The sequence below is a fragment of the Pristiophorus japonicus genome, chromosome 8, assembly GCF_044704955.1.
Source record: "Pristiophorus japonicus isolate sPriJap1 chromosome 8, sPriJap1.hap1, whole genome shotgun sequence".
Lineage (NCBI taxonomy): Eukaryota > Metazoa > Chordata > Chondrichthyes > Pristiophoridae > Pristiophorus > Pristiophorus japonicus.
The window spans coordinates 205,760,989-205,785,841 of NC_091984.1; the positions used below are offsets into that span (position 1 = coordinate 205,760,989).

General features: G+C 44.6%; 1 protein-coding gene across 8 annotated transcripts in view; it reads left to right on the forward strand.

The window, feature by feature from the left end:
• kdm2bb (lysine (K)-specific demethylase 2Bb) overlaps positions 1 to 20,059 on the forward strand; it is a 251,822-nt gene extending 231,763 nt beyond the window's left edge. For all 8 annotated transcript variants that reach the window (XM_070887826.1, XM_070887821.1, XM_070887820.1 and 5 more), the window contains 4 exons: positions 5,022 to 5,185; positions 15,484 to 15,645; positions 16,934 to 17,152; positions 19,005 to 20,059. In XM_070887826.1, coding sequence (XP_070743927.1) covers positions 5,022 to 5,185; positions 15,484 to 15,645; positions 16,934 to 17,152; positions 19,005 to 19,186 — 727 coding nt within the window. In that variant the 3' untranslated portion in view covers positions 19,187 to 20,059. The remainder of the gene's footprint in view (positions 1 to 5,021; positions 5,186 to 15,483; positions 15,646 to 16,933; positions 17,153 to 19,004) is intronic.
• The last annotated feature ends 4,794 nt before the right edge of the window (positions 20,060 to 24,853 follow it).

Here is a 24,853-nt window from a genome sequence, read left to right on the forward strand (position 1 = left end):
TTTGTCAAATATTTACACCACCTGGGCCACAGCGTTCAAAGCATTGAACTGATTTCATTACTACACTATATATTGTGCAGTGGGATTGTGTACTGATGTGTTGATGCAGTAGTGGTAAGACTTGTGTTCAAGAATCCATTCAATATGAGGCACCACCTTCATACGATACTGTGTGCAGAGATGGGCTGTTTTCATTTGGAGAGGCAGGGAACATTGGAGAAGAGAGGTGACTTGCACTGTTCCTGAGCATGTCCTACCAGCTGTGTAAAGAGCAGCATTGGTGGAACCTGCGAGGAGGCCCCTGCCTGCTTCCATGGACATGGTGAGTGCATGGAGGAGGGATCCTTTCACAGGGCCGAAATGCATGAAAAATATTATATATAAAAGTTATATTTTGAGCTGGAAGAAATCATTTCCCCCCCCCCGCCCCCTAACCCTTCTGAAGGTATTGACTCATTCTGGAATGCAGTTGCACATTGAGTGCCAGCAGCTCATGAACATTTCTCCCAGATGGCTACTATTCAGCAGTGAAACTGCCATCCATGATCTCATTGAATGGCGGAGCAGGCTCGAGGGGCAACGGCCTACTCCTGCTCCTATTTCTTATCTTATGTAAGCTAGGCAGAGGGTTGGCAGGCTCTTTGACAATGGAGCCAATTACAACCAAGCCATATCCTGTCCTACCGTGACATTCTTAAAAACACTTTTCTGCAGGAGGAGCAGGGCGCTACTGATTGGCGATTTGGAATAAAAAAGCTTTTGTGGATGTGTATTTTTTTAAGTCTGTGCTAGCCCATGGGTGCCCTGATTGAGGTCAGTGAACCTGGCATAAGCAGGGGATGGAACTTGAGACCTCACTGGTTTGTATGCCTCCGTACTGCACTGGGTGATGAATTTACCTGCTAAATTATTTCCGGTGCCCCAGGTAGTCCTTTGTAAAGAGAGGTGAAATATGCATCACGTGACTTTATAGACAATATGAGTATGCACTTTGTGAGGTTCTGCTTCTAGTGTAGAACCTCACTGGATGTGAGCTGGAGCAGTAGGTAAGTCACTGAACACTATAGAGCCAATTCTGGAACCTTCTCTGCCATGTATCATGGCTGCTTGCTGGCAGCAGAGCCTTGTAAAATTGAACATAAAATCTTTACGAACGTTTATTTCAAACAGTTAAATTTATTTCAGACTGTTGGTGGTTGGATGTGCGTTTACTCAGAAAAGTTCTGGTATTGAAAACCCTGAGATTTCGAATGCATTTATACAACAACCATTGGATCTCACATCACACTGCTGTATAAGAACATAAGAAATAAAAGCAGGAATAGGACATTTGGCCCCTCGTGCCTGCTCCGCCATTTAATAAGATCATGGCTGATCTGATCATGGACTCAGTTCCACTTCCCTGCTCACTCCCCATAACCCTTTATTCCCTTATTGCTCAAAAATCTGTCGATCTCCGCCTTAAATATATTCAGTGACCCAGCCTCCACAGGTCTCTGGGGCAGAGAATTCCATAGATTTCCAACCCTCTGAGAGAAGAAATTCCTCCTCGTCTCAGTTTTAAATGGGCGGCCCCTTATTCTGAGACTATGTCCCCTCGTTTTAGTTTCCCCTATGAGTGGAAATATCCTCTCTGCATCCACCTCGTCGAGCCCCCCTCATTATCTTACATGTTTCGATAAGATCACCTCTCATTCTTCTGAACGCCAATGAGTAGAGGCCCAACCTACTCAACCTATCTTCATAAGTCAACCCCCTCATCTCTGGAATCAACCTAGTGAACCTTCTTTGAACTGGTCGGTCTCTGCCTCAGACCAACGTCAGTTTGGGTCATAATACCAAATTTATGCTACACAAGTTTAATGTCGGTGAGAAACACCAACACCAATCATAGTATAAATGTATGTTAAAATAGAAAATAGGTGCAGGAGGAGGCCATTCAGCCCTTCGAGCGTGCACCACCATTCAATATGATCATGACTGATCATGCAACTTCAGTACCCCATTCCTGCTTTCTCTCCATACCCCTTGATCCCTTTAGCCGTAAGGGCCACATCGAACTCCTTTTTGAATATATCTAACAAACTGGCCTCAACAACTTTCTGTGGTAGAGAATTCCATTGGGTCACAATTCTCTTGAGTGAAGAAGTTTCTCCTCACCTCGGTCCTAAATGGCTTACCCCTTATCCTTAGACTGTGACCCCTGGTTTTGGACAACTCCAACATCGGGAACATTCTTCCTGCATCTAACCTGTCCAATCCCGTCTCATTCTTCTAACTTCCAGTGAATATAAGCCAAGTCGATCTAGTCTTTCTTCATGAGTCAGTCCTGCCATCGTGGGAATCAGTCTGGTGAACCTTCGCTGCACTCTCTCAATAGCAAGAATGTCCTTCCTCAGATTAGGAGACCAAAACTGTACACAATATTCAAGGTGTGGCCTCACCAAGGCCCTATACAACTGCAGTAAGACCTCCCTGCTCCTATACTCTCATCCTCTCACTATGAAGGCCAACATGCCATTTGCCTTCTTCACCGCCTGCTGTACCTGCATGCCAACTTTCAATGACTGATGTACCATGACACCCAGGTCTCGTTGCACCTCCCCTTTTCCTAATCTGTCGCCATTCAGATAATCTGCCTTCCTGTTTTTGCCACAAGTGGATAACCTCACATTTATCCACATTATACTGCATCTGCCATGCATTTGCCCACCCACCAAACTGTCCAAGTCACCCTGCAACCTCTTAGCATCCTCCTCACAGCTCACACTGCCACCCAGCTTAGTGTCATCTGCAAACTTGGAGATATTACATTCAATTCCTTCGTCTAAATCATTAATGTATATTGTAAATAGCTGGGGTCCCAGCACTGAACCTTGCGGTACCCCATTAGTCACTGCCTGCCATTCTGAAAAGGACCCGTTTATTCCTACTCTTCGCTTCCTGTCTGCCAACCAGTTCTCTATCAACATCGGTACATTACCCCCAATACCATGTGCTTTAAGTTTGCACACCAATTTCTTGTGTGGGACCTTGTTAAAAGCCTTTTGGAAGTCCAAAATACACCACATCCACTAGTTCTCCCTTGTCGACTCTACCAGTTACATCCTCAAAAAATTCTAGAAGATTTGTCAAGCATGATTTCCCTTTCTTAAATCCATGCTGACTTGGACCGATCCTGTCACTGCTTTCCAAATGTGCTGCTATTACATATTTAATAATTGATTCCAACATTTTCCCCACTACCGATGTCAGGCTAACCAGTCTATAATTTCCAGTTTTCTCTCTCCCTCCTTTTTTTAAAAAGTGGGGTTACATTAGTTACCCTCCAATCCATAGGAACTGATCCAGTGTTTATAGAATGTTGGAAAATGACTACCAATGCATTCACTATTTCTAGGGCCACTTCTAACCTGCAGAATTCCCTACCGCAGAGAGTTGTTGGTGCCAGTTCATTGGATATATTCAAGATGGAGCTAGATATGACCCTTATGGCTAAGGGGATCAAGGGGTATGGAGAGAAAGCTGGAAAGAGGTATTGAGGGAATGATCAGCCATGATCTTATTGAATGGTGGCGCAGACTCGAAGGGCCAAATGGCCTCCTCCTGCACCTATTTTCTATGTTTCCTTAAGTACTCTGGGATGCAGACTATCAAGCCCTGGGGATTTATCGGCCTTCAATCCCATCAACTTCCCTAACACAATTTCCTGACTAATAAGGATTTCCTTCAGTTCCTCCTTCTCGCTAGACCTTCGGTCCCCTAGTATTTCCGGAAGGTTATTTGTGTCTTCCTTTGAAGACAGAACCAAAGTATTTGTTCAATTGGTCTGCCATTCACCTGATTCTGACTGCAAGGGACCTACATTTGTCTTCACTAATCGTTTTCTCTTCACATATCTATAGAAGCTTCTGCAGTCAGTTTTTATGTTCCCTGCAAGCTTACTCTCATACTCTATTTTCCCCCTCCTAATTAAACCCTTTGTCCTCCTCTGCTAAATTCTAAATTTCTCCCAGTCCTCAGATTTGCTGCTTTTTCTGGCCAATTTATATGCCTCTTCCTTGGATTTAACACTATCCCTACTTTCCCTTGTTAACCACGGTTGAGCCACCTTCCCCGTTTTATTTTTGCGCCAGACAGGGATATACAATTGTTGAAGTTCATCCATGTGATCTTTAAATGTCTGCCATTGCCTATCCACCATCAACCCTTTAAGTATCATTTGCCAGTCTATCCTAGCCAATTCACGTCTCATACCATCTAAGTTACTTTTCTTTAAGTTCAGGACCCTAGTCTCTGAATTAATTTTGTCACTCTCCATCTTAATGAAGAATTCTACCATATTATGGTCACTTTTCCCCAAGGGGCCTCGCACAACAAGATTGCTAATTAGTCCCCTCTCATTATACAACACCCATTCTAGGATGGCAGCTCTCTAGTTGGTTCCTCGACATGTTGGTCTGGAAAACCATCCCTTATACACTCCAGGATTAGTGTTATATTTATTCTCTGTCATTTGTATAATATGATACATCCGGGAGGGCGCTGAGCACCTCGTCTCATCGCCGAGAGCATGCAGAAACCAACACGGGTAGCGGAAAGAGCGTGCAGCAAACGTGTCCCACCCACCCTTTCACTCCGTGACTATCTGTCCCACCTGTGACAGAGACTGGGTTCTCGTATTGGACTGTTCAATAACCTAAGAGCTCATTTTTAGAGTGAAAGCAAGTATTCCTCGATTCCGAGGGACTGCCTATGACGATGATACATACACTATAGTCTTGAGAAAATAAAAACAAGGCTAACAATAGTTACAAGTACAGGTAATCACATTGTTTTATTTTTACAAAGTGACAAGATTTGTAGTCTGTGTATAATTTGTTTATGCTATCACCAAATAACTGTAAAATCAGATCATTCCCAATACAGTACTGAATTGTAACTAACCTGTGATAACTCTTCGATTACAATATGAATATTCTCAGTGTTGCTGAATCAGTTGTTAAATGTTACCTTCCCAGGTGTTGTGACAAGAGGTTGTGGACCAAGATTGATTTGAGCCGGTGTAAATCAATCACACCGCTTATGCTCAGTGGCATCATCAGGAGGCAACCTGTAACCCTTGACCTGAGCTGGACAAATATATCGAAAAAACAGTTAACCTGGCTTATCAACAGGCTGCCAGGTAGGTGTCTGAAATGCCAGTACAGTGATACAAACTTAAAGCATTAAAATGTGTTGGAAATGTTGAACTAGTCAGACTCTGCATGTAAGTTCAGTTACGCTTTAGTGAATGAGCATTTTATAGATTTTTCTCAATTACATTTTTATTTAAAATGTCCTCCATAATTTTGAAGAATAAGCTCATTTGACGCTTTGATTTTCATTTCATCTTGATTCTTTAAAATTCTGGCTGAATAACAATTGAATAGAACTGCATGATAAAATGATCCATTAACTGCTATATTTTCCTAATGATGAGCATCAGGGATCATGAGCGTAACATTTTTAAAAATTAATGATTATTTAACATTTATTATTTACTTCCTTACCTGCCCTCCTTTAGTCTGCCCCACAAAGCAGGTTCCCAAGAAAATAAACGGAGTCATGGGAATTGCATAGGGACATATCCTTTTGTGGGGAAACAGACAATCACTGCTTGATGCATTTTTTATAAAAAAATTGCTTGTCATAGTATTGTGAAATGGAATGTTGTCCCACAGTGATGGGTTTGGCTACCTGCACCCAGCTCACCAGTCACTTCGAAGCCATCAGGGGTATAAGCCCAGTAAGAGAATTCTATGGCAGGAAGAGTGGTAAGCAAATATGCTTTAACGTTAACGGTTAGCGCAGGGAGGTGTGTCTTTGCCTTCGAAATGTTAAATAAAACAATCATCAATAACAGCAGCTTATATTTATATAGCGCCTTTAATGTGGTGAAACATCCCAAGAAGCTACACAGGAGTATTATGCGAAAAAATTTGACACCAAGCCGCATAAGTAGAAGTTAGCGCAGGTGACTTGGTTAAAGAGGGATGTTTTAAGGAGTGTCTTGAAGGAGGAAAGAGAGGCGGAGAGATTTAGGCAGGGATTCCAGAGCTTGGGGCCTAGGCAACTGAAGGCACAGCCACAAATGGTTGGGCGATTATAATCCGGGATGCTCAGGAAGGTAGAATTAGAGGAGCGCAGACATCTCGGGGGGGTGGGGGGGGGGAGCAGTTATGGGGCTGGAGGAGATAACCGAGATAGGGAGGGGGTGAGGCCATGGAGGGATTTGAAAACAAGGATGAGAATTTTGAAATTGAGGCGTTGCTTAACCGGGAGCACAGGGGTGATGGGTGAGCGGTACTTGATGCAAGTTGGGGCACGGGCAGCCGAGTTTTGGATCACCTCTAGTTTACGTAGGGTAGAATGTGGGAGGCCAGCCAGGTGTGCATTGGAATCGTCCAGTCTAGAGGTAACAAAGGTATGGATGAGGGTTTCAGCAACGGATGAGCTGAGGCAAGGGTGGAGATGGGCGATGTTACGGAGGTGGAAATAGGTGGTCTGAGTTGTGCTGCGGATATGTGGTTGAAAACTAATTTCAGGGTCAAATATGACACCAAGTTTGCGAACAGTGTGGTTCAGCCGCAGATAGATGTTGGGGAGAGGGATGGAGTCAGTGGCTAGGGAACGGAGTTTGTGGCAGAGACTGAAAAAAATGGCTTTGGTCTTCCCAATATTTAATTGCCAAACATTTCTGCTCATCCAGAACTGGATGTCAGACAAGCAGTCTGACAATTTAGAAACTATGGAGTGGTCGAGAGAAGTGGTGGTGAGGTAGAGCTGAGTGTCATCAGCGTACATGTGGAAACCAACGCTGTGTTTTCGGATGATGTCGCCAAGGGGTAACGTAGATGAGAAATAGGAGGGAGCCAATGATAGATCCTTGGAGTACACCAGAAGTAACAATGCTGGGGCGGGAAGAGAACCATTGCAGGAGATTCTCTGGCTACGATTAGCTGGATAAGAGTGGAACCAGGCGAGTGCAGTCCCACCCAGCTGGGTCAACTGTGTCAAAGGCTGCAGACAAGTCTAGAAAGACGAGGAGGGATAGTTTGCCTTCGTCACAGTCACAAAAGATGTCATTGGATGTCAGAAACCCTTGGGTCTTATTGGGTTTACCTCGATGTTGGGCAAGAAAAGGCACATTGCTTCGTACTAGATATGAAATCTGCTTACAGGAGTGGTCAGTCACTGAACCCAAGGGGAATATCTAGTGTAAACATCCAAAAATTAACATTTCTAAAATGGTATTTTATTGAGATTGGACTATGGAAGTAGTCTGGTAAGTTGTGCCTTCCGTAATCAGTTCTGTGCAGTAGGTGATACCTGCAATCTTCTTGATTACTTACAAATCTTTCTTAGCCACTCAACTCTGAAAGCTAATGTTAGCTGCCCAAACAGATTTTGTTTTTCCCTTTACATTTATGAAGCTCTGCTAATTTGTACCTAATTCAAAGCAATGTTGCTGTGAAAATAGCCTCTCAAAAGCTTAAAGCTGTTTGTTGGTGGAGATGGTTATCATGATACCATCACTTAGATTATGGTGATTAATGAGGGTCCTGACTGATTCCTGGGATGGGGGGATTGTCCTATGAGGAGAGCTTGAGTAGACTAGGCCTATATTCTCTTTTGGTTTGAGACGAATGAGAGGGAATTTCATTGAAACATACAAAATTCTTACAGGGCTTGACAGAGTAGATGCAGGGAGGATGTTTCCTCTGGCTGCGGGAGACTCGAACCAGGGGTCACAGTCTCAGAATAATGGGCCCAAGTTTCCACATGATTCGCGCCTGATTTTTAAGAGCAACTGGTGGAGAACGGACTATTTTAGAAATCGCAATTCTCCACATTTTTTTTTCTGCAGTTCTAGTCAGGTAGAACAGTTCTAGTTTAGAACAGAATTTTTTCTTCAAAAGGGGGCGTGTCCGGCCACTGACGCCTGATTTGAAAGTTTCCACAGTGAAAATGTACTCCAAACTAAAGTAGAATGGAGCCAGTTCTACACATTAAAAAATCAGGCGCAGGTTACAAATTAGGCGTCCAGAACGAGGTGGGGGGGGAAGGGAACTCATTAAATTCGACAATAAATCCTTATTTATACTTCTACAAATATTATACAAATAAATCTAATCTGAATAAAAATTTATAAGCCAAGAAAAGATTAAATAAACCATCTTCCTACCTGTGTGAAAGTGCTTCAGCCAGGGAGAATTCTGCAGCCATTCGTGCCGCTGAGGGGGAGAGAGAGGGGGGAGGGAGGGAGAGAGAGAGGGGGGAGGGAGGGAGAGAGAGAGAGAGAGAGAGGGGGGAGGGAGAGAGAGGGGGAGGGAGGGAGAGAGAGGGGGGAGGGAGGGGGGGAGGGAGAGAGAGGGGGGGAGAGAGAGAGAGAGGGAGAGAGAGAGAGGGGGGGAGGGAGAGAGGGGGGGGAGGGAGAGAGGGGGGAGAGAGAGAGAGAGGGAGAGAGAGAGAGAGGGAGAGAGAGGGGAGAGGGGGGAGGGAGGGAGAGAGAGAGAGGGGAGGAGGGGGGGAGGGAGGGAGAGAGAGAGAGGGAGGGGGGGAGGGAGGAGGAGAGAGAGGGGGGAGGGGAGGGAGGGAGAGAGAGGGGGGGAGGGAAGGGAAGGGAGAGAGAGAGGAGGGGAGGGAAGGGAGAGGGAGGGGGGGAGGGAGGGAGAGAGAGAGGGAGGGGGGGAAGGGAGAGAGAGAGAGAGAGAGAGAGAGTGGGGGTGAGGGGGGGGGAGAGAGAGCGCGGGGGGGGAGAGAGCGAGGGGGGGCGGGTTGGGTTGGGTCAGGGAACAGGAGCGCGGGTCGGGTCAGTCGTCGGGGGGGGGGGGGGCGGGTCTCGGGTCGGGGCGGGGAGCGGGTGTCGGGTCTGGGCGGTGGGGGAGAGCGGGGTCTGTCGGAGGGGGCGGGGTACGGGTGTCTGGTCGGCGGGGGGAGCGGGTGTCGGGTCGGGTCTGGTCGGCGGGGGGGGGCTGGTAGCGGGTGTCGGGTCTGGTCGGCGGGGGGGAACGGGTGTCGGGTCGGGTCTGGTCGGCGGGGGGGGGCTGGTAGCGGGTGTCTGGGGGGCGGGGGAGCGGGTGTCTGGTCTGGTCGGCGGGGGGGGGGGGGGGGGGGTGTCGGGTCGGGTCTGGTCGGCGGGGGGGGCTGGTAGCGGGTGTCTGGGGGGCGGGGGAGCGGGTGTCTGGTCTGGTCGGCGGGGGGGGGGGGGGGGTGTCGGGTCGGGTCTGGTCGGCGAGGGGGGGGGGGTAGCGGGTGTCGGGTCGGGTCTGGTCGGCGGGTGGAGCATTTGTTGGGTCTGGTCGGGGGGTGCGGTGGGAGCAGGAGCTGGCCGTGGGAGGAGCCTCATTCACGCAGCCCCAGCGAGGCCATTCAGCCAGGGCTAGGGGCTGCGTGCTTCGGGCCTCTCCCACACAGTTCGGCGCCTGGAGCTACTGCACTTGCGTGCCCACTGTAGCGCGCATGTGCAGAGGTCCCGGCACTGTTTTCAGCGCCGGGACCTGGCTCCGCCCCCCCCACAGCTCATGCTGGCTGCGCCGAGTGCCAAAGGACCTGTAAGTAGGTGGAGAATACCGAGGAGTTTTTTAGGCGCGAAAAACGGGCGCCCAGCTCGGAGGGGCGCCCGTTTTTTTTCTTGTGGAAACTTGGGCCCAAGGAGTCAGCCATTTAGGACTGAGATGAGGAGGAATTTCTTCACTCAGAGGGTGGTGAATCTTTGGAATTCTCTACCCATTGTTCAAAAAATGAAGATACATTAAGGAAAAAGCCTGGGTTAAAGTAGTTAACATTCAATGAATTAAATCACTGGGCCACCCAGTCTCTTAACTGGTTCCCTCATCCCTTCAGTTACCATTATTCTATATTCCAGCTATGAGCCGTGGCTTTTTGATTCAATGCCGGTCAGGTTTTTTTTACATTTGTAATGTAATTGTCCTGCCTCTTTTATTTTTCATTGTGTGCGCTAGATTCTGCAGCTTGTTGGCCATTTCAGTAAGGTTTGCTGAGGTGCTTAAATTTTCCACGTCAAGGTGACCTACATTGGCTCCCGGTCCAGGAATGCCTCAATTTAAAAATTCTCATACTCCGATGCCTCCATAGCCTCGGTCCTCCCAATCTCTGTAACCTCCTCCAGCCTTACAGCCCTCCGTGAACTCTGCATTTCTCCAACTCTGGTCCCTTATGCATCCCCCCCCACTTACTTCACCCAAACATTGGTAGCCGTGCCTTCCGCTACCTAGGCTGTAAGTTCTGGAATTCCAACCCTAAATCTCTCTACCTCGCCACCTCTCTCATTTAAGGCGCTCCTTAAAATCTACCTCGCCTCAAGTTTTGGGTGGAGTTGCTCCTTGGAGCAACTAGTTTAGTTTGGAGTATCTTAGAAATTGCAATTCTCGGCATTTAGTTTGCTCCAGTTCGAGTGAGTTAGTTTAGTTTCATTTTAGTTCATTTTTTTTTTCAAAAGAGGGTGTGTCCAGCCTGTTTTTCAAGTTTAGGCAGCGAAAACTTACTCCAAATTAACTTAGAATGGAGTAAGTGTCCCACTTTTGTAAGTTCTGAAAAACCTTACCTAGAGTTAAATTCATTGCAGGCACAGCCAGAGACGGTGGGTGGGAAGCATTAAACACAAAGGACACATCAACATCAACGGAGGGGGGGGGGGGGGGGGGGGGGGAAGTGAAGTTAGAGGATTTTCCAAAGCACTAAACACCTTCACAACAATAAAGACGCGCAAGTACATTTAAAGCACTAAGCACTAAACAAAGCACAAAAAGTAATAAGCAATTAATTAACAAATAAAAAATAGAAGGAACCCTGCACCTAAAGCACCAAGACCAAAGTAATAAACAACCAATCAATAACAAATAAAAAATAGAAGTCCTACCTTTATGTGAAGTGAAGGTGTTATGTCAGCCTTTCCCTCTGTTTCTGTCCATGTCTCTGTCAGTCTCTCTCTCTGTCTCTGTCAGTGTCTATGTTTCTGATGGGGGGGGTGGAGGGAGGAAGGGCTGAACGGGAGGGAGGGGGAGGCTGAACGGAGGCTGAAAGCGGTGGGGGGGGGGGGTGATCTGAAGGGGGGGAGACTGAACGCGGGGGGGGTGGGGCAGACTGAATGGGGGGGGGCGGTTAATGGAGGCTGAACATGCGGGAGAGGTGAACAGGACCCTGGTAAGGCATATAATCTCCTGGGAGAGGCAAAAGAAAGAGTGAAAAATCCTGGGCCAATAATGGGGGTGGGGGTGAACACACATTCCTCTCCAACCCACTCAGATGATCAAAACCATTCCACATAATCACATGGACCACTTACCTGTAAAGCCACTTACTTTCTATATGATGCAATCTCTGCTAGTCAATCAACCATGACTCTTCCCAATCTGAACAACTCTGCTTCCATCCATCCACTATTTTTTTTTCTCCCCCATTGTAAAGTTCTGTCTGCCAAACATTATCACGCCCCCCTCCCCCCCCATCCAAACCCGATTTGCTTTCTACCATCCACTCTATTTTCACCCCTTCTTCCTCTACACCTGGTTCCGCTTAATACATCAACTCTTCCTGATACTACTGTACACTTCCTATAAGTGTGTCACATCTTAAGGATTTTTTTACCTTGTTCCAAGGAGAGGATCTCGAAATTAGTTAATTTAAATTGATTTGTTAAAACATAGAAAATAGGTGCAGGAGTAGGTCATTCGGCCCTTCGAGCCTGCACCACCATTCAATAAGATCATAGCTGATCATTCACCTCAGTACCCCTTTCCTGCTTTCTCTCCATACCCCTTGATCCCTTTAATTGTAAGGGCCAAATCTAACTCCCTCTTGAATATATCTAACGAACTGGCATCAACAACTCTCTGCGGTAGAGAATTCCACAGGTTAACAACACTCTTGAGTGAAGAAGTTTCTCCTCATCTCGGTCCTAAATGGCTTACCTCTTATCCTTAGACTGTGATTCCTGGTTCTGGACTTCCCCAACATCGGGAACATTCTTCCTGCATCTAACCTGTCCAGTCCCGTCAAAATTTTATATGTTTCTATGAGATCCCCTCTCATTCTTCTAAACTCCAGTGAATACAGGCCCAGTTGATCCAGTCTTTCCTCATATGTCAGTCCTGCCATCCCGGGAATCAGTTTGGTGAACCTTCGCTGCACTCCCTCAATAGCAAGAACATCCTTCCTCAGATTAGGAGACCAAAACTGAACACTATTCCAGGTGAGGCCTTACCAAGGCCCTGTACAACTGCAGTAAGACCTCTCTGCTCCTATACTCAAATCCTCTAGCTATGAAGGCCAACATGCCATTTGCCTTCTTCACCACCTGCATGCCAACTTTCAATCACTGATGTACCATGACACCCAGGTCTCGTTGCACCTCCCCTTTTCCTAATCTGTCGCCATTCAGATAATATTCTGCCTTCATGTTTTTGCCACCAAAGTGGATAACCTCACATTTATCCACATTATACTGCATCTGTCATGCATTTGCCCACTCACCTAACCTGTCCAAGTCACCCTGCAGCCTCTTAGCATCCTTCTCACAGCTCACACCGTCACCCAGTTTAGTGTCATCTGCAAACTTGGAGATATTACACTCAATTCCTTCATCTAAATCATTAAAGCTTGCTTCACAGAGAGTAGGACTGGCAAGTGTATATTAGGTTTCCCACAGCCTGGTTACAATAAAAGACAGTTTGACATTCAAGCGTCTATTCAGTGTTGCTAGAACAACCCGATTCATTTGAAATATATATGGCGATTGCAAGGTAGGCTGGTGGACTCCACTCTTTTTTTGTGGGGGAGGTAGGGGAAGGAGAGGGGGGCTAGTCAATTTTGATTATGGGCAGGCTTTAAAAAAAAATGAAACAGAGTCACAAAGTCAGTCAGATAGCAATGTACTGCTTAAAGCTTTTTTTAAAAAAGACAGGAGACTGCAGGGAAGAGAGTCGATAAAGCTATTTTACTTTTTTTTTGCACAGCATTGCGCAGTTCTGCAATAGCCTTGCACCCACCTGCACTAGTATATTGCCTTCGGATGTGGAAGTACGAAGTATTCCTCCCAGCAGGGTCACTGCGTGCAGACGCTTTATTGCCGAGAGGCGTATAACCGTTTATTAATAAATAAGCAAGCAGCTCCGTGCCCATGAAACCACATTCAGCCCGCACTCTTTTTTCCCCCCCCCCCATAGTGCACTTTGCGGTTATTTTGTATTTTTTTTTTTAGAGTTTTATGTTTAAAGTGCATTGCCAATTGTACTATTTATTATTTACAGGCTTTCTGAAACATTAGAACAAAATAATCTCACAGACCCGATTCTACTGCGCATGCGCGATCACAGCAATCCCGATCCTACTGCGCATGTCCAGTGGCACTGTTTCCAGCCACAGACCCAGTCGCCATGCCACGCTAGCAGCTAGAAGGCCCGGGACAGCGGCCAAAATCAACCCGAAGATTTTTGGCGCACCTCTGGCAAGTACGCCAGAAATTTCTCGTGGCCAAAATTGAGCCCAATGTTTCCTTCTTTGGTTCTGTGTCAATTTTTACGAACAATGACGGGCAGGTAAAGACCATCTGGTCCATTGGGCCTGTCCTACACAATTGCGATACCTTGTGTATCAAATGTTATGCACTCCATCCCACCTGAAACTAGAGGTAAAAAAGATTTTAAAAAACAGGCCAATTTAGGAAAAAATCTGGAAGATTCCTCTCCAACCCATCTAGGTGATCAAAACTAGTCCAGATCACTTTGACCCTGAATTCCCTGCAGTAACTACCTTCTGTAAGAGGTGATCTCCACCCCGGCCAGAAACAAATCCAGCTCTCACTTGAAGGAATTCAGCGAGTCTGCATCCACCACATGAGCTGGCAGCCTTTTCCAGAGGTCCACTATTCTCTGGAAAAAGAACGACTTCCTGACATCTAACCTAGATCTAGCCTTATACAACTTAAATTTGTGACCCCTGGCCCTGCGTAATGCACTTAACTGAAATAAACTGTCAGCTGGAACACAATCTATTCCCTTCAATATTCCCCCCCCCCCCCCCCCCAAGTCTACTCCTCTTAAGGTATAGCATCCCAACTCTTTTAGCCTATCTTGATAACTAAGATGCTTTAGACTGGGAATTAGTCTCGTGGCCCTTTTCTGCACCCTTTCCAAAGCCTCAATATCACTTACTATGTGAGGAGACCAAAACTGGACACAATGTGGCCTGACTAAGGTCTTGTACAAGGACAAAACAGTATGCCTCGCCTTGTACTCAATTGTCCTATGAATGCACCCCAACATCCTATTTGCTCTATCGCCACCATCTTTAATGTCTTATGTCTGATTACCTTCCTGTGATGTACTTTTGGACATGTTACTACGTTAAAGGCGCTATATAAATGCAAGTTGTTGTTGTTGTACACAGGTTTCAGTAGTTTTGGAAGCCCCCTCTCATAAGCTCTCCATAATCTCATTCATCAATAAGATCGCGCAAATGCTCCTGAATCTCTCACTGTTGGACCAATAGCATTAAGTTTTACGTATTAGATGTACTCTTTTTTTACTTTTTGTTTCTGCTGAGATGGCATGGGTGAGAGCCCAAAATGAAAGTCAGCTTCTCTCTTTTTAAATTGGTACATATCTGAATTTCAAGTGGAGAAACGGCAGCCTTTTTGTAACTACCATAAAAAATCAAACTTTCGGCTTTTTATTCTTCCCTTATTCTGATCAACTGGGAAAATACACACCTGTTTTGGTAGCATTGATAGAAGCAGTGCAGGTAGATGTATCAGAACTTTCCTGAATTACATCAGATGCGGAGAAAAAGGAAAATCATCCAAGTTGCTATTTCTGCCAGTAGGTGTAGGAAGATTAAAGCTGGTAACGCTCTGCATGAAGCACAAGTTTCAAAATTGTGACAACTGTGTCACCCAACAAGGAATCAAGCAATGTGCTGTCTGAGGCTGATCAGTAATAGTATTTCTCGTCACCTGATGACAAGTATTTTTCCCCATTCTGTACATAAATGGAGCTAATGTGAAATAAATTACCATATCAGAATCCTGAAATATAACTAGCGCAGAATATCAGTATGGGGCAGCGGATTTTTCAGTAGCAGATTACTGATCACCAACAGGCCGTCACAGGGATGCAACATCTACTTCTCTGATTTGTTGGGGTTTTATGATTCATCTCTCTGATATTCTTAACATTTTAATTAGTATAATACCAATACACTGTTCAGAGTTGGCTCCTTTACCCTGATAAACCAGTAACATTGGTGTTTATTGAGTGTGGTTCTTCATGTCGTGTTTTGTGAATCCTGTGTTTGTCGTCCACAAATCATCATTTTAGAATTTATATTAAATTCACTTCTTGAACATGGCCATTTAACACATTCAAATGCAGACTGCTGTACAGCCGATATGTTCAACTTTGTTTGTCTTTCCCTGTTTAGGTCTGAAGGACTTGATTGTTTCCGGCTGCTCTTGGGCAGCAATCTCAGCACTTTGCAGCTCTAGTTGTCCCTTGCTGAGAACCATGGATCTCAGATGGGTGGAAGGATTAAAAGATGCTCAAATGAGAGATTTGCTTTCACCTCCAACTGATAACAGACCAGGTAGGAAATCTTTTTACACCCACCGTGTTGTGTCTAGTCGTCTAGTGTTTTGTGTAAGACTCATTAACTACACATCACAGTAAAATAGTGGGGTCACTATGTGACTTACTCCAGTTTGAGCGAATGAACTAAATTAATTTCACTTTTGTTTCAAATGAAATGTAAGTTTTACTTGGAGGTAGCTTCATTTCAGCCTTTAAAATTATCCATACACGAAACAGATAAAGAAATTACTTTGCAAATTATAAATTGTTCCTCGTCTTTGGCCACCTAACCGAGGTATCCCTGCTGCAGAGCAGACAACTGAGCAGTTGTCACTGAAGCCACAGCAACACTGTGATGAAGACTGTAATGTAGTAATTCAAATAGTATACAATGCTCTTAAGTTGTAAGCAGTGACGTAAACAGTATTGAACTGGTCTGTTTCATGTAATTTTTGTCTTCCGAATACCCCGAGTTAAGGTAGCTTAGCCCAAACAAGTTAAAAAGATTTTCCATCTGCTATCCCTGCATATGAGGAAAGAATACATTATCACATTGATGGCAAGCTTTGATGATTTCCCGACCACCATCAGAGCTAGCCACATTCTAATCAATTCTGCTGCATGAGCAGCTGGTTTGCAAAATGTACCATGTGGTATTTGTAGGCTATGAGCCAGAAACATGTTTTCACTTTTCCTGGATATCTTGGTCGATGGCAGGTCCATGTTAAAAATTGGCTTCGCTTTTAGGGGATCTGTTTTCTGTCATCAAGCACAGAAGGCTCACAAAATTTGCAGTTAAAAATTCAATTGATTTGCAGATTATAACCCACATATTGCCATCCTTAAGTTGGAATGATGACACCTCCACTTCCACTTATTTGGTGTTCTTAAATAACACAACAGGCACAAAATATCAGTGCTGTGTTGAGCATTAACTTCAAAATAAAACCGTGTTATTACAATATGATCCCCTCTCAATGGACGATCATTTTACTTGTCATTAATTTTTGATTCACTTAGCACTAATGTCAGAATGTATGCATTATTTTTGGAACATTTGCACTCTTAAAAAATGAATGTTGAACAGTCACTCTGATAGCTGGTTGTGGAATACAATCTAATGGATCTAAAATAGAGATGAAAACTAATCTTTAATTTTAGCAATGAGAAATGTTCTGGCTCCTGGATTATTCCTTTAATAATAGAGAAGTATTGCTACAAATGCTAATAATGGTGAGTACAATTATGTAAGCAATAAGACTGCCCGAATCTAGTATGTTAAAAAGTGACTTGTTGTCTTAAAGGTCAGATTGACAATCGCAGCAAGCTACGAAATGTGACTGACCTTCGTCTGGCTGGACTGGACATTACAGATGCAACACTCCGGCTTATTATTAGGCACATGCCAATGCTATCCAAACTGGACCTTAGTTACTGCAACCATCTGACAGACCAATCAATTAACCTATTAACAGCAGTTGGCACTACAACAAGGGATTCCCTAACAGAAATCAATCTGTCAGGTGAGAAATGTGCTTTTGATATACCTTTTAAGCTGACATTGATGGAAGTCAGCGTTATTTGCTTTGCAAGTCATTTGAGTGATTATTGTATACAATTTAGAAAATAAAACTTTGAGATTTTATGGTACTCGGAAAATATGATTATTTTCCGTTTTCAACCCAATCCAATGAAATATAAAGAAGTAAAAAAACTTCTATCTAGCTATATTTCACACTCTGCACAAAAAGCAAGTTATGCAATTTTTCCCGACTTTAAAAACTCAATAATGGGATACAGTTGTATAAGCACTGGTAGCTCTTCAACACGTCACCACATTAACCCAACCATCTTCAGCTGCTTGATCAATGACCTTCCTTCCATCATAATGCTTAGAGGTGGGACAGTGTTTATAACTCCTCTGATAATTAGGCAGCCTGTGCCAGCTTACAGCAAGACATGGATAACATCCAGGCTTGGCTGACAAGCGACAGATACATTTGCAACACACCATGCCAGGTAGCAATCGTCCCCATCTGATAAAAGCTCAGGCATCTCCCCCTGACCTTCACTGGCACTACCATTACCAATTCCTGCCCCATCAGCATTTTGGGGGTCACTACTGACCAGAAGCCTAATTGGACCAGCCATACCCACTGGGTACTCTGAAATGAATGGCTCACTTCCTAAAGCTTCTTCACCATCTACAACGTTCATGTCAGGAGGATGTGCTTTACTCGCCTCTTAACTGGATGAGTATAAATGCAGCCACACTCCAAAGAAGCTCAACACCATCCAAGATGGAGTCGTTCACTTTATAGTGCCACTTTACTCAATATCCGCTCCTCCACATTGTGACTCCAATATGTACAATATACACTGCAGCAACTCCCCAGAACATCCCTCCCTTGCAACCTCTACCACTGAGGAGGACTTGAGCACCAATGTCCAGAGGACACCATGTCACACATCATCCTGACTTGGACATAATATTGCCATCCTTTCATTGTGACTAGGTCAATATCCTGGAATTTTCTACCGAAGGCCATTGTGGGACTATCATTACTACAACGACTGCAGAAGTTTTAAGGATAAGACCCACCATCTCCTTCTTAGGGCAACTAGGGATGGGAAATAAACGTGGCCTTGTGAGCAGCTCTGTGTTTTTTTTAGAGTGAGCCTAATATTGACTTTTAACAGCCTAATCTACCCTGGAGAGCATCACTGCTGCGCCCATTTCTGTCCGCGCCCACACTTTCCAGTATATGGTCACTAGATAGCAATTGGGAGTGGGAACACTGGCTGATTCCTCCTCTTCCCTTCCCTAACCCACTGCTGAGGCCAGTAATATCACTGGGACAAAACTGAAAGAAACTAAGGAAAAAATATTAAATCAAAAGTTAATTAGGTATCTTCCATTTAATGAGTTAACACATTCTGCCTACAATGTTTTGCTCCTATTACTTTACTGGTAGATTACTCCAAATATTTAACATTCTCAGTAAGCTTTCCCCCTTGTATGTTTCAAATTACATTTTACTAATTTATATTTGTGTCCTTTGGCCCTGCTCTCTTTGGAATACTTCGAAGTAATAACTTGAGTTTGCCTTAAAAATATAATTTAGCATTTTGTATAATTCAAGATTACTCTTTTAACCATTTTCTAGTCTTGAATACTTAAACTTGTCTAAACTTTTATAACTTACCCCATTACATTTGGGATTAGTTTCATTACTTTTTTCTGTATCATTTCTAATTCAAGTATATCTTGCTTTGTGGCATGTTCATAAAACGGAACACAGCATTTTAAGAGCAGTTGAGAAATGCATGTAAATCCTTGCCGTACCTAAAATGCACAATATCCTTTTTCTTTAGTTTGCAATAAAGTCACTGACCAGTGCCTAACCTATTTCAAACGCTGTGGCAACATCTGCCGAATAGATCTCCGTTACTGCAAGCAGGTAACAAAAGAAGGTTGTGAACAGTTCATAGCAGAGATGTCCGTTAGCGTTCAATTCAGTCTGTCAGAGGAGAAACTGTTACAAAAACTTAGTTAACTAAACAGAAAGAGAAACTGGACACTATAACAAAGGACGTTTAATTTCTTCTGAGATTTAATTACGCCGAGCTCCTGCTTCATGTTTTGGCACCAGACAAAGGGACAAGGACGAATTGTGGAGAGGACAGAAACCTGATAGTAACAGAAGCTGCTTACCCTCACAAAAATGTTTCTACGTGTGAAAATCACTCCGAAATTCAAATTTATTTACTAAGTTTTAATAATGTATGAAAGGACACTAATGCGCAAGTGTTTGCACTTGGTAGGTATCAACATATGTGGCGAGAAAGAAAGAAAATTGATAAAAACTAACATTTTCGTGCACGTTTTACGACTAAAGCATGTGCATTGTAAATTTTAATTTCAGTTCTTTTTTTAAAAAAATGCAGTCTTAAAACAAGAGAGGTATCTTATAGACATATCTGACCACACATTGGGATCATTTTGACCGTGTTATAAATATTGTTGTTTTGTTACACTCTATACATCATACATTATGCAGAAATATTTTTGTACAGAAATTACTTTATTGAGAGTAGTGTGGAAATTTCAAGAATTCCAATGGTAACATTATTACTTATACAATTGAATTCCAATTTATTTCAGATTTCCCTATTTGTTACTTGTGGTTTAATCTCTGTACAGTTCCACATGTTTCATGTGGAATGATCTTTGTGATGTTTGTATGTGCCATCATTGCATGCCTTTAAGGCAAGCAGCTTAGCAGCAGTAATAATATTGTAAAGTGACAAGATCTTGGTTTTCCACCATTTGCTGTTGCCATTTTGTCATTGCTGAATTTGTATAAAACTTTTGTCTCGAATGCTGTGTACTGAACTATTGTTGGATTCACAGGGGAACAATATACCAAGTGCTGTACAACACTTAAAAGAAAACTTTTAACACTTTCTCCAACTGGAAATTAGCATTTTCACTGAGAGAAAACAAAGGTTTCCACTCCCGTTTTGTGTCTGTTGCAGTTCGTTATGCATTTAAATGAGATGGAATTGAAGGATAGCGTAGACATCAGAATTCCATCATTTTGTCCCTGTTGCGCTCAGTGTAACTTCTGTCCAGTTAAGAGGCCAAGTGACTTGTCAGACCAATTAAAGCAGCCTGGACAATTTTAGCCCTTGGACCAGGTTGGCCTGCATATTTTAGGAATTATTTTAAACTTTGGGGAGCTATTAATGTTAAATTTAAACCGCCGATAGATTTTTGATCCCCATCCACAGTAAAGGATGTTATCGAGCAGTTTCCCTATGTAGGTTCTGGGGTATACATTCTTGATTGAGAAGAGCAGCAGGGACTAAAGGAGAATGAGGCAGTATCAAAGGAGGGTGAGGATAACGTGCTTCACATCCCGCCTGCCCCCACAAAAAAAGCAATGTTCAGAAGCCCTGGAAATCTACTGAGGGAATAAGTGAGGAGCTTGCCTTTGCAACTTGTTCAGGAAGTCAATCCTGGATGATTGTTCCAGATTCCGCACCCTGACCTGTACCGAAATCAACTTCCCGAACAGCTCTGCCAGTCACCGAGTGCCATTGAGGTTTGCATTCACCATGTCACTGCTATCACCATCAAAAAACCTGGGGAATTTATCCATTTTGGGGTGAATCCTATTTATCAACATAATGGGCCCAAGTTTCCACACGATAAAAAACGGGCGCCCCTCCAAGCTGGGCGCCCGTTTTTCGCGCCTAAAACGGCGCCGGAAAAAAACCGCGTGATTCTGGAGCGCCCTGCAGCTCCGTGTCTGTTTGGCCGCGCCGATTTTGTAAGTGGGAGGGGGCGGGTACTATTTAAATTAGTTTTTTTCCTGCGGCAACGCTGCGCGTCCGCGTTGGAGCGTTCGCGCACGCGCAGTGTGAAGGAAAACATTGGCACTCGGCCATTTTTGTAGTTCTTTGTAGCTGTTTAGTTTTTGAACATTTTTTAATAAAAGCACATTGCCATCAGCACTGAGAAGGCTGCAGGAAGCCTCAGAAAGTTGAGGCAGCCGTTTCCCGACGACCTCCACCGTTTACCGTTGGGAAATGGCTCCTCAATTTCTGAGGCTTCCTGCAGCCTTCTGTCTCCTTCCCTCTCTCCCTCCCGCCGTCTGGAACGGCTCCCCCCCCCCCCCCCCCCCGCTGCGTTCGGTCGGTCGGGCCCGCATTCTCTTCCCCCCCCCCCCCCCCCTCCGCGTTCGGTCCCTTCCCGCCGTCTGCAACGGCTTCCTCCCCCCTCCACCCCCCCCCGCGTTTGGTCGCCGGTCGGTTCCCTCCCACCCGCCGTCTGGAATGGCTTCCTCCTTCCCCCCCTGTTCTGTTCCAAAGTAGAACTGTTCTACCTGACTAGAACTGCAGAAAAAAAAATGTGGAGAATTGCGATTTCTAAGATAGTCCATTCTCCACCAGTTGCTCCTAAAAGATCAGGCGCAAATCATGTGGAAACTTGGGCCCAATGCCCTTAAATTCTGATATTGGTTTGCCCAAATTCAAAAGGATAATGGATGACACCCATGTTGCACTGCAGGCGCCTACTGTGAACCTGATGAATTTCTTGAACAGAAAGGGTTTCCTCTCCGTTTGCTCATTGTTCAAATTATTTGTGACCAGTTATACTGCAGTCTTTTAATACAATATTGTCAGTTACCATAACATTTTTGTTACTAAACAGTCCAGTCTTCCTGCTCTATTTTGAAAATGGCTTGTGCGTGACCACCACTTCCAAGGATTATTATCCCACTTTAACTGCCAACCGTGCCAGCTGAACATCACGAAGATAATTGGAGTGGTCATTGAGGATTAGAAGGGTTCTGAAGAGAAGTTTGTTCTGCCTAAATAGATCAGAAGGGGCACTGTAGTAGGTTTCTATGGTCTCAGAATATCATAACCTTTCTATTGATACAGGAATGGAAATGAAATCCTTCGAGACGGGCCTAGCTGCGATGAAGGCTAAGAAATCAGGAATGCAGGACTTGGAGGATTCTTTTGTGGTAATTGCAAGGGAAATGCATAGGCAGATTATTACAAATACATTCTCGTAAGATTAAAAGGTCTCCCGTTTGAAAATTTCAATTACTACATCTCACCAGCCTTCATACCAACTTAAATCATACTACAGTGAAAACAGTTGGTGTAAACGTCAGCATGTTTTACTATAATTACGAACTTCACATTCACTGCAGTGCTTTCCTGTGATCTAGCTTAGTACTCTTCCTAGGTGCCGTCTGAGGGCCAATGTCATGGGAGGTAGCTGGATTGGTATAAAAGGCTCTTGGGCCTAAGGTGACTCTCATCCCATGATAGAGTTCTGCGAAGGACCTGCTTTGGGCAGAATCTTTAATGTGACTGCCTCTTGTGTGTTCTTTGGGCGGAGGTGTGGCGAATGTTTTTGTAGCGGAGGTGCAGCGAATGTTTGTGGCGGAGGAGCAACGAGAGATCGTGGCGGAGGTGCGGCAAATGAGGGTGCGGGGCCCAGAAGAACCGAGGGCCCAGGGGCAGCACGGGCCAGCCCACACTGCAATATGTGTGCGCACTAGGTCCGTGCAGCAGAGTAGGTCTCCAGTCGTCCTGGTTAACTCTTGCCACTGAATAAAGGCCTAGCTCTGTTGAGCCCGTGTGGTGGCTGATGTGCAACTGTCACCACACATTAAAAAAATCCACGCACAGGCATCTTTCACTCCTTCAATTGGAGTTCAGGACTGGAATATTGGGTCCTTCATTGAAACATCTGTGAACTCATGTAGAAGCAAATCTTCCTCGTTCGAAGGACCGCCTATGATGATCTTTGGGTCTGCTACTGATAGATGCATGGCATGTGCTGCTATGAGAAGCAGCAGCCTGATGGCAGTTAACTTCAGCCATGTCCTTCTTACTGGGCCCAGGTTCAGATCTGAAACTGACCAGTGCGACAGCAGTTCTTCTGGTTCCTGCCTAATGCTGAAAGGCAGTATTCGGGCGCAGACACAACTGTATCCTCCAGAACTACATTCTGTACTTCTGGAAAGGAAGTACAGCACTGTCCTGAGCTTTGTCTGCAGTCACAAACACCAATGAAACTACTACATGCTCCATTGCTGTCTGTGCCAAAAAAAATTGCTTCTAATGTTACAGATGAGGGTCATGAACTTTTCATATCAGAGCCCACAAGATCCAAGTCCGTTGGCTTCTCAATTGGGGGAAAGGCGAAAAAGGTAGTTAGTTTCATGTTCATCATTACTCAGTGCAGTGTCAGCTGTGGCTCAGTGGGTGGCACTCTTGCATCTGAGTCAGAAGGTTGTGGGTTCAAATCCCACTCCAGAGACTTGGGCACAACAATCTAGGCTCATCCAATCCAGTGCTAAGTGAGTGCTGCACTGTCAAAGGTGCTGTCTTTTGGATGAGACATTAAACCGAGGCCCCAACTGCCCTCTTAGGTGGCATAGCACTATTTCGAAGAGCAGGAGAGTTATCCCCAGTGTCGTGGCTAATATTTATCCCTCAATCGAAATAACAAAAACAGATTATCTGGTCATTATTACATTGCTGTTTGTGCGCAAGTTGGCTGCCACGTTCCCTACTTACAATAGTGACTACTCTTCAAAAATTACTTAATTGGCTGTAAAGTGCATTGACACGTCCAGTGGTTGTGAAAGACGCTATATAAATGCAAATGTCTCATTTCCTTTTATTCTCAAAGAAATGTATTTCTGGCTCTGCAGTAAAAGAGGCAATGGGCTGGGAATGAAGGAGATGTTGCACCATACAGCGATGGAGACAATGAGTTCTGCAGTTCAGTAGCAGCTTGGTTGCTTAAAGTACAATGGCAGGTGTTGTACTGCTTTGCATCTCGCCCATTATTTTCACTGTTATCGACAGCTAGGGTAGAGTACCTCCCCTGCTCTTTATATTAACTTTTTCCCCCCTATCCCAAGATTCCCAGCATTAGGCAAAGACACACATCTAAAGGCTATCATCTCCCAAACTGCAGTATACAGCTGATGTAATAATGTGCAGTAGTGCTGTACAGACCATGGCACAGGAGAGGATTGAATTATACAGAGCTACATGCATGCAAGGCTTATGAGGGCACATCTCCAAACAGATAGAAGAGTCTTTGAATCACAGTGCACTGTACATGATAACTTGTCATTCCATTTAGGAAGTAGGTGTGATCAGTGTGGGAGAGGGAGGGGAGGAGCAAATTCCGTTGTACCAACTGCTCTTGACATGGCATTGCGCTTCTTCCAGCACCAGTCTGCTCTCCTGGAGGAGAGGCGACACTCCCTCCACATAGTGCAGGCCACACCCTTCAGTTGCTGCCTTTCCTGCAAGCGGTCTTTCTTCCATCTCATTGGTCACCTGTTATGGTCTGGCAGAGCCTGTGTTGGGCTACTTACCCCTACTGGACACTGAAGCTATTTGTATCTTGAAAAAGCTGCAATGTCCTTCCAGGAAGATGCTACCACTTCAAGTTGTTAGTGATTCTATTAGGCAAGTTTAATCATTGCATATAGAAATAACAGTCAAAACACGTGTACCAATTTAAATGCAGCTTTCTTTTATACACATGATCTAAGCCAATAAAATAAAAGTGCATAATTGATATTTTACTCCTTTTTAGCATTCAGTTTTGCTTTGTGTTCAAACAATCCCTGATACTATGCAAAGAGGGCAAAAAAAAGTTGAAAGAGAAGGAA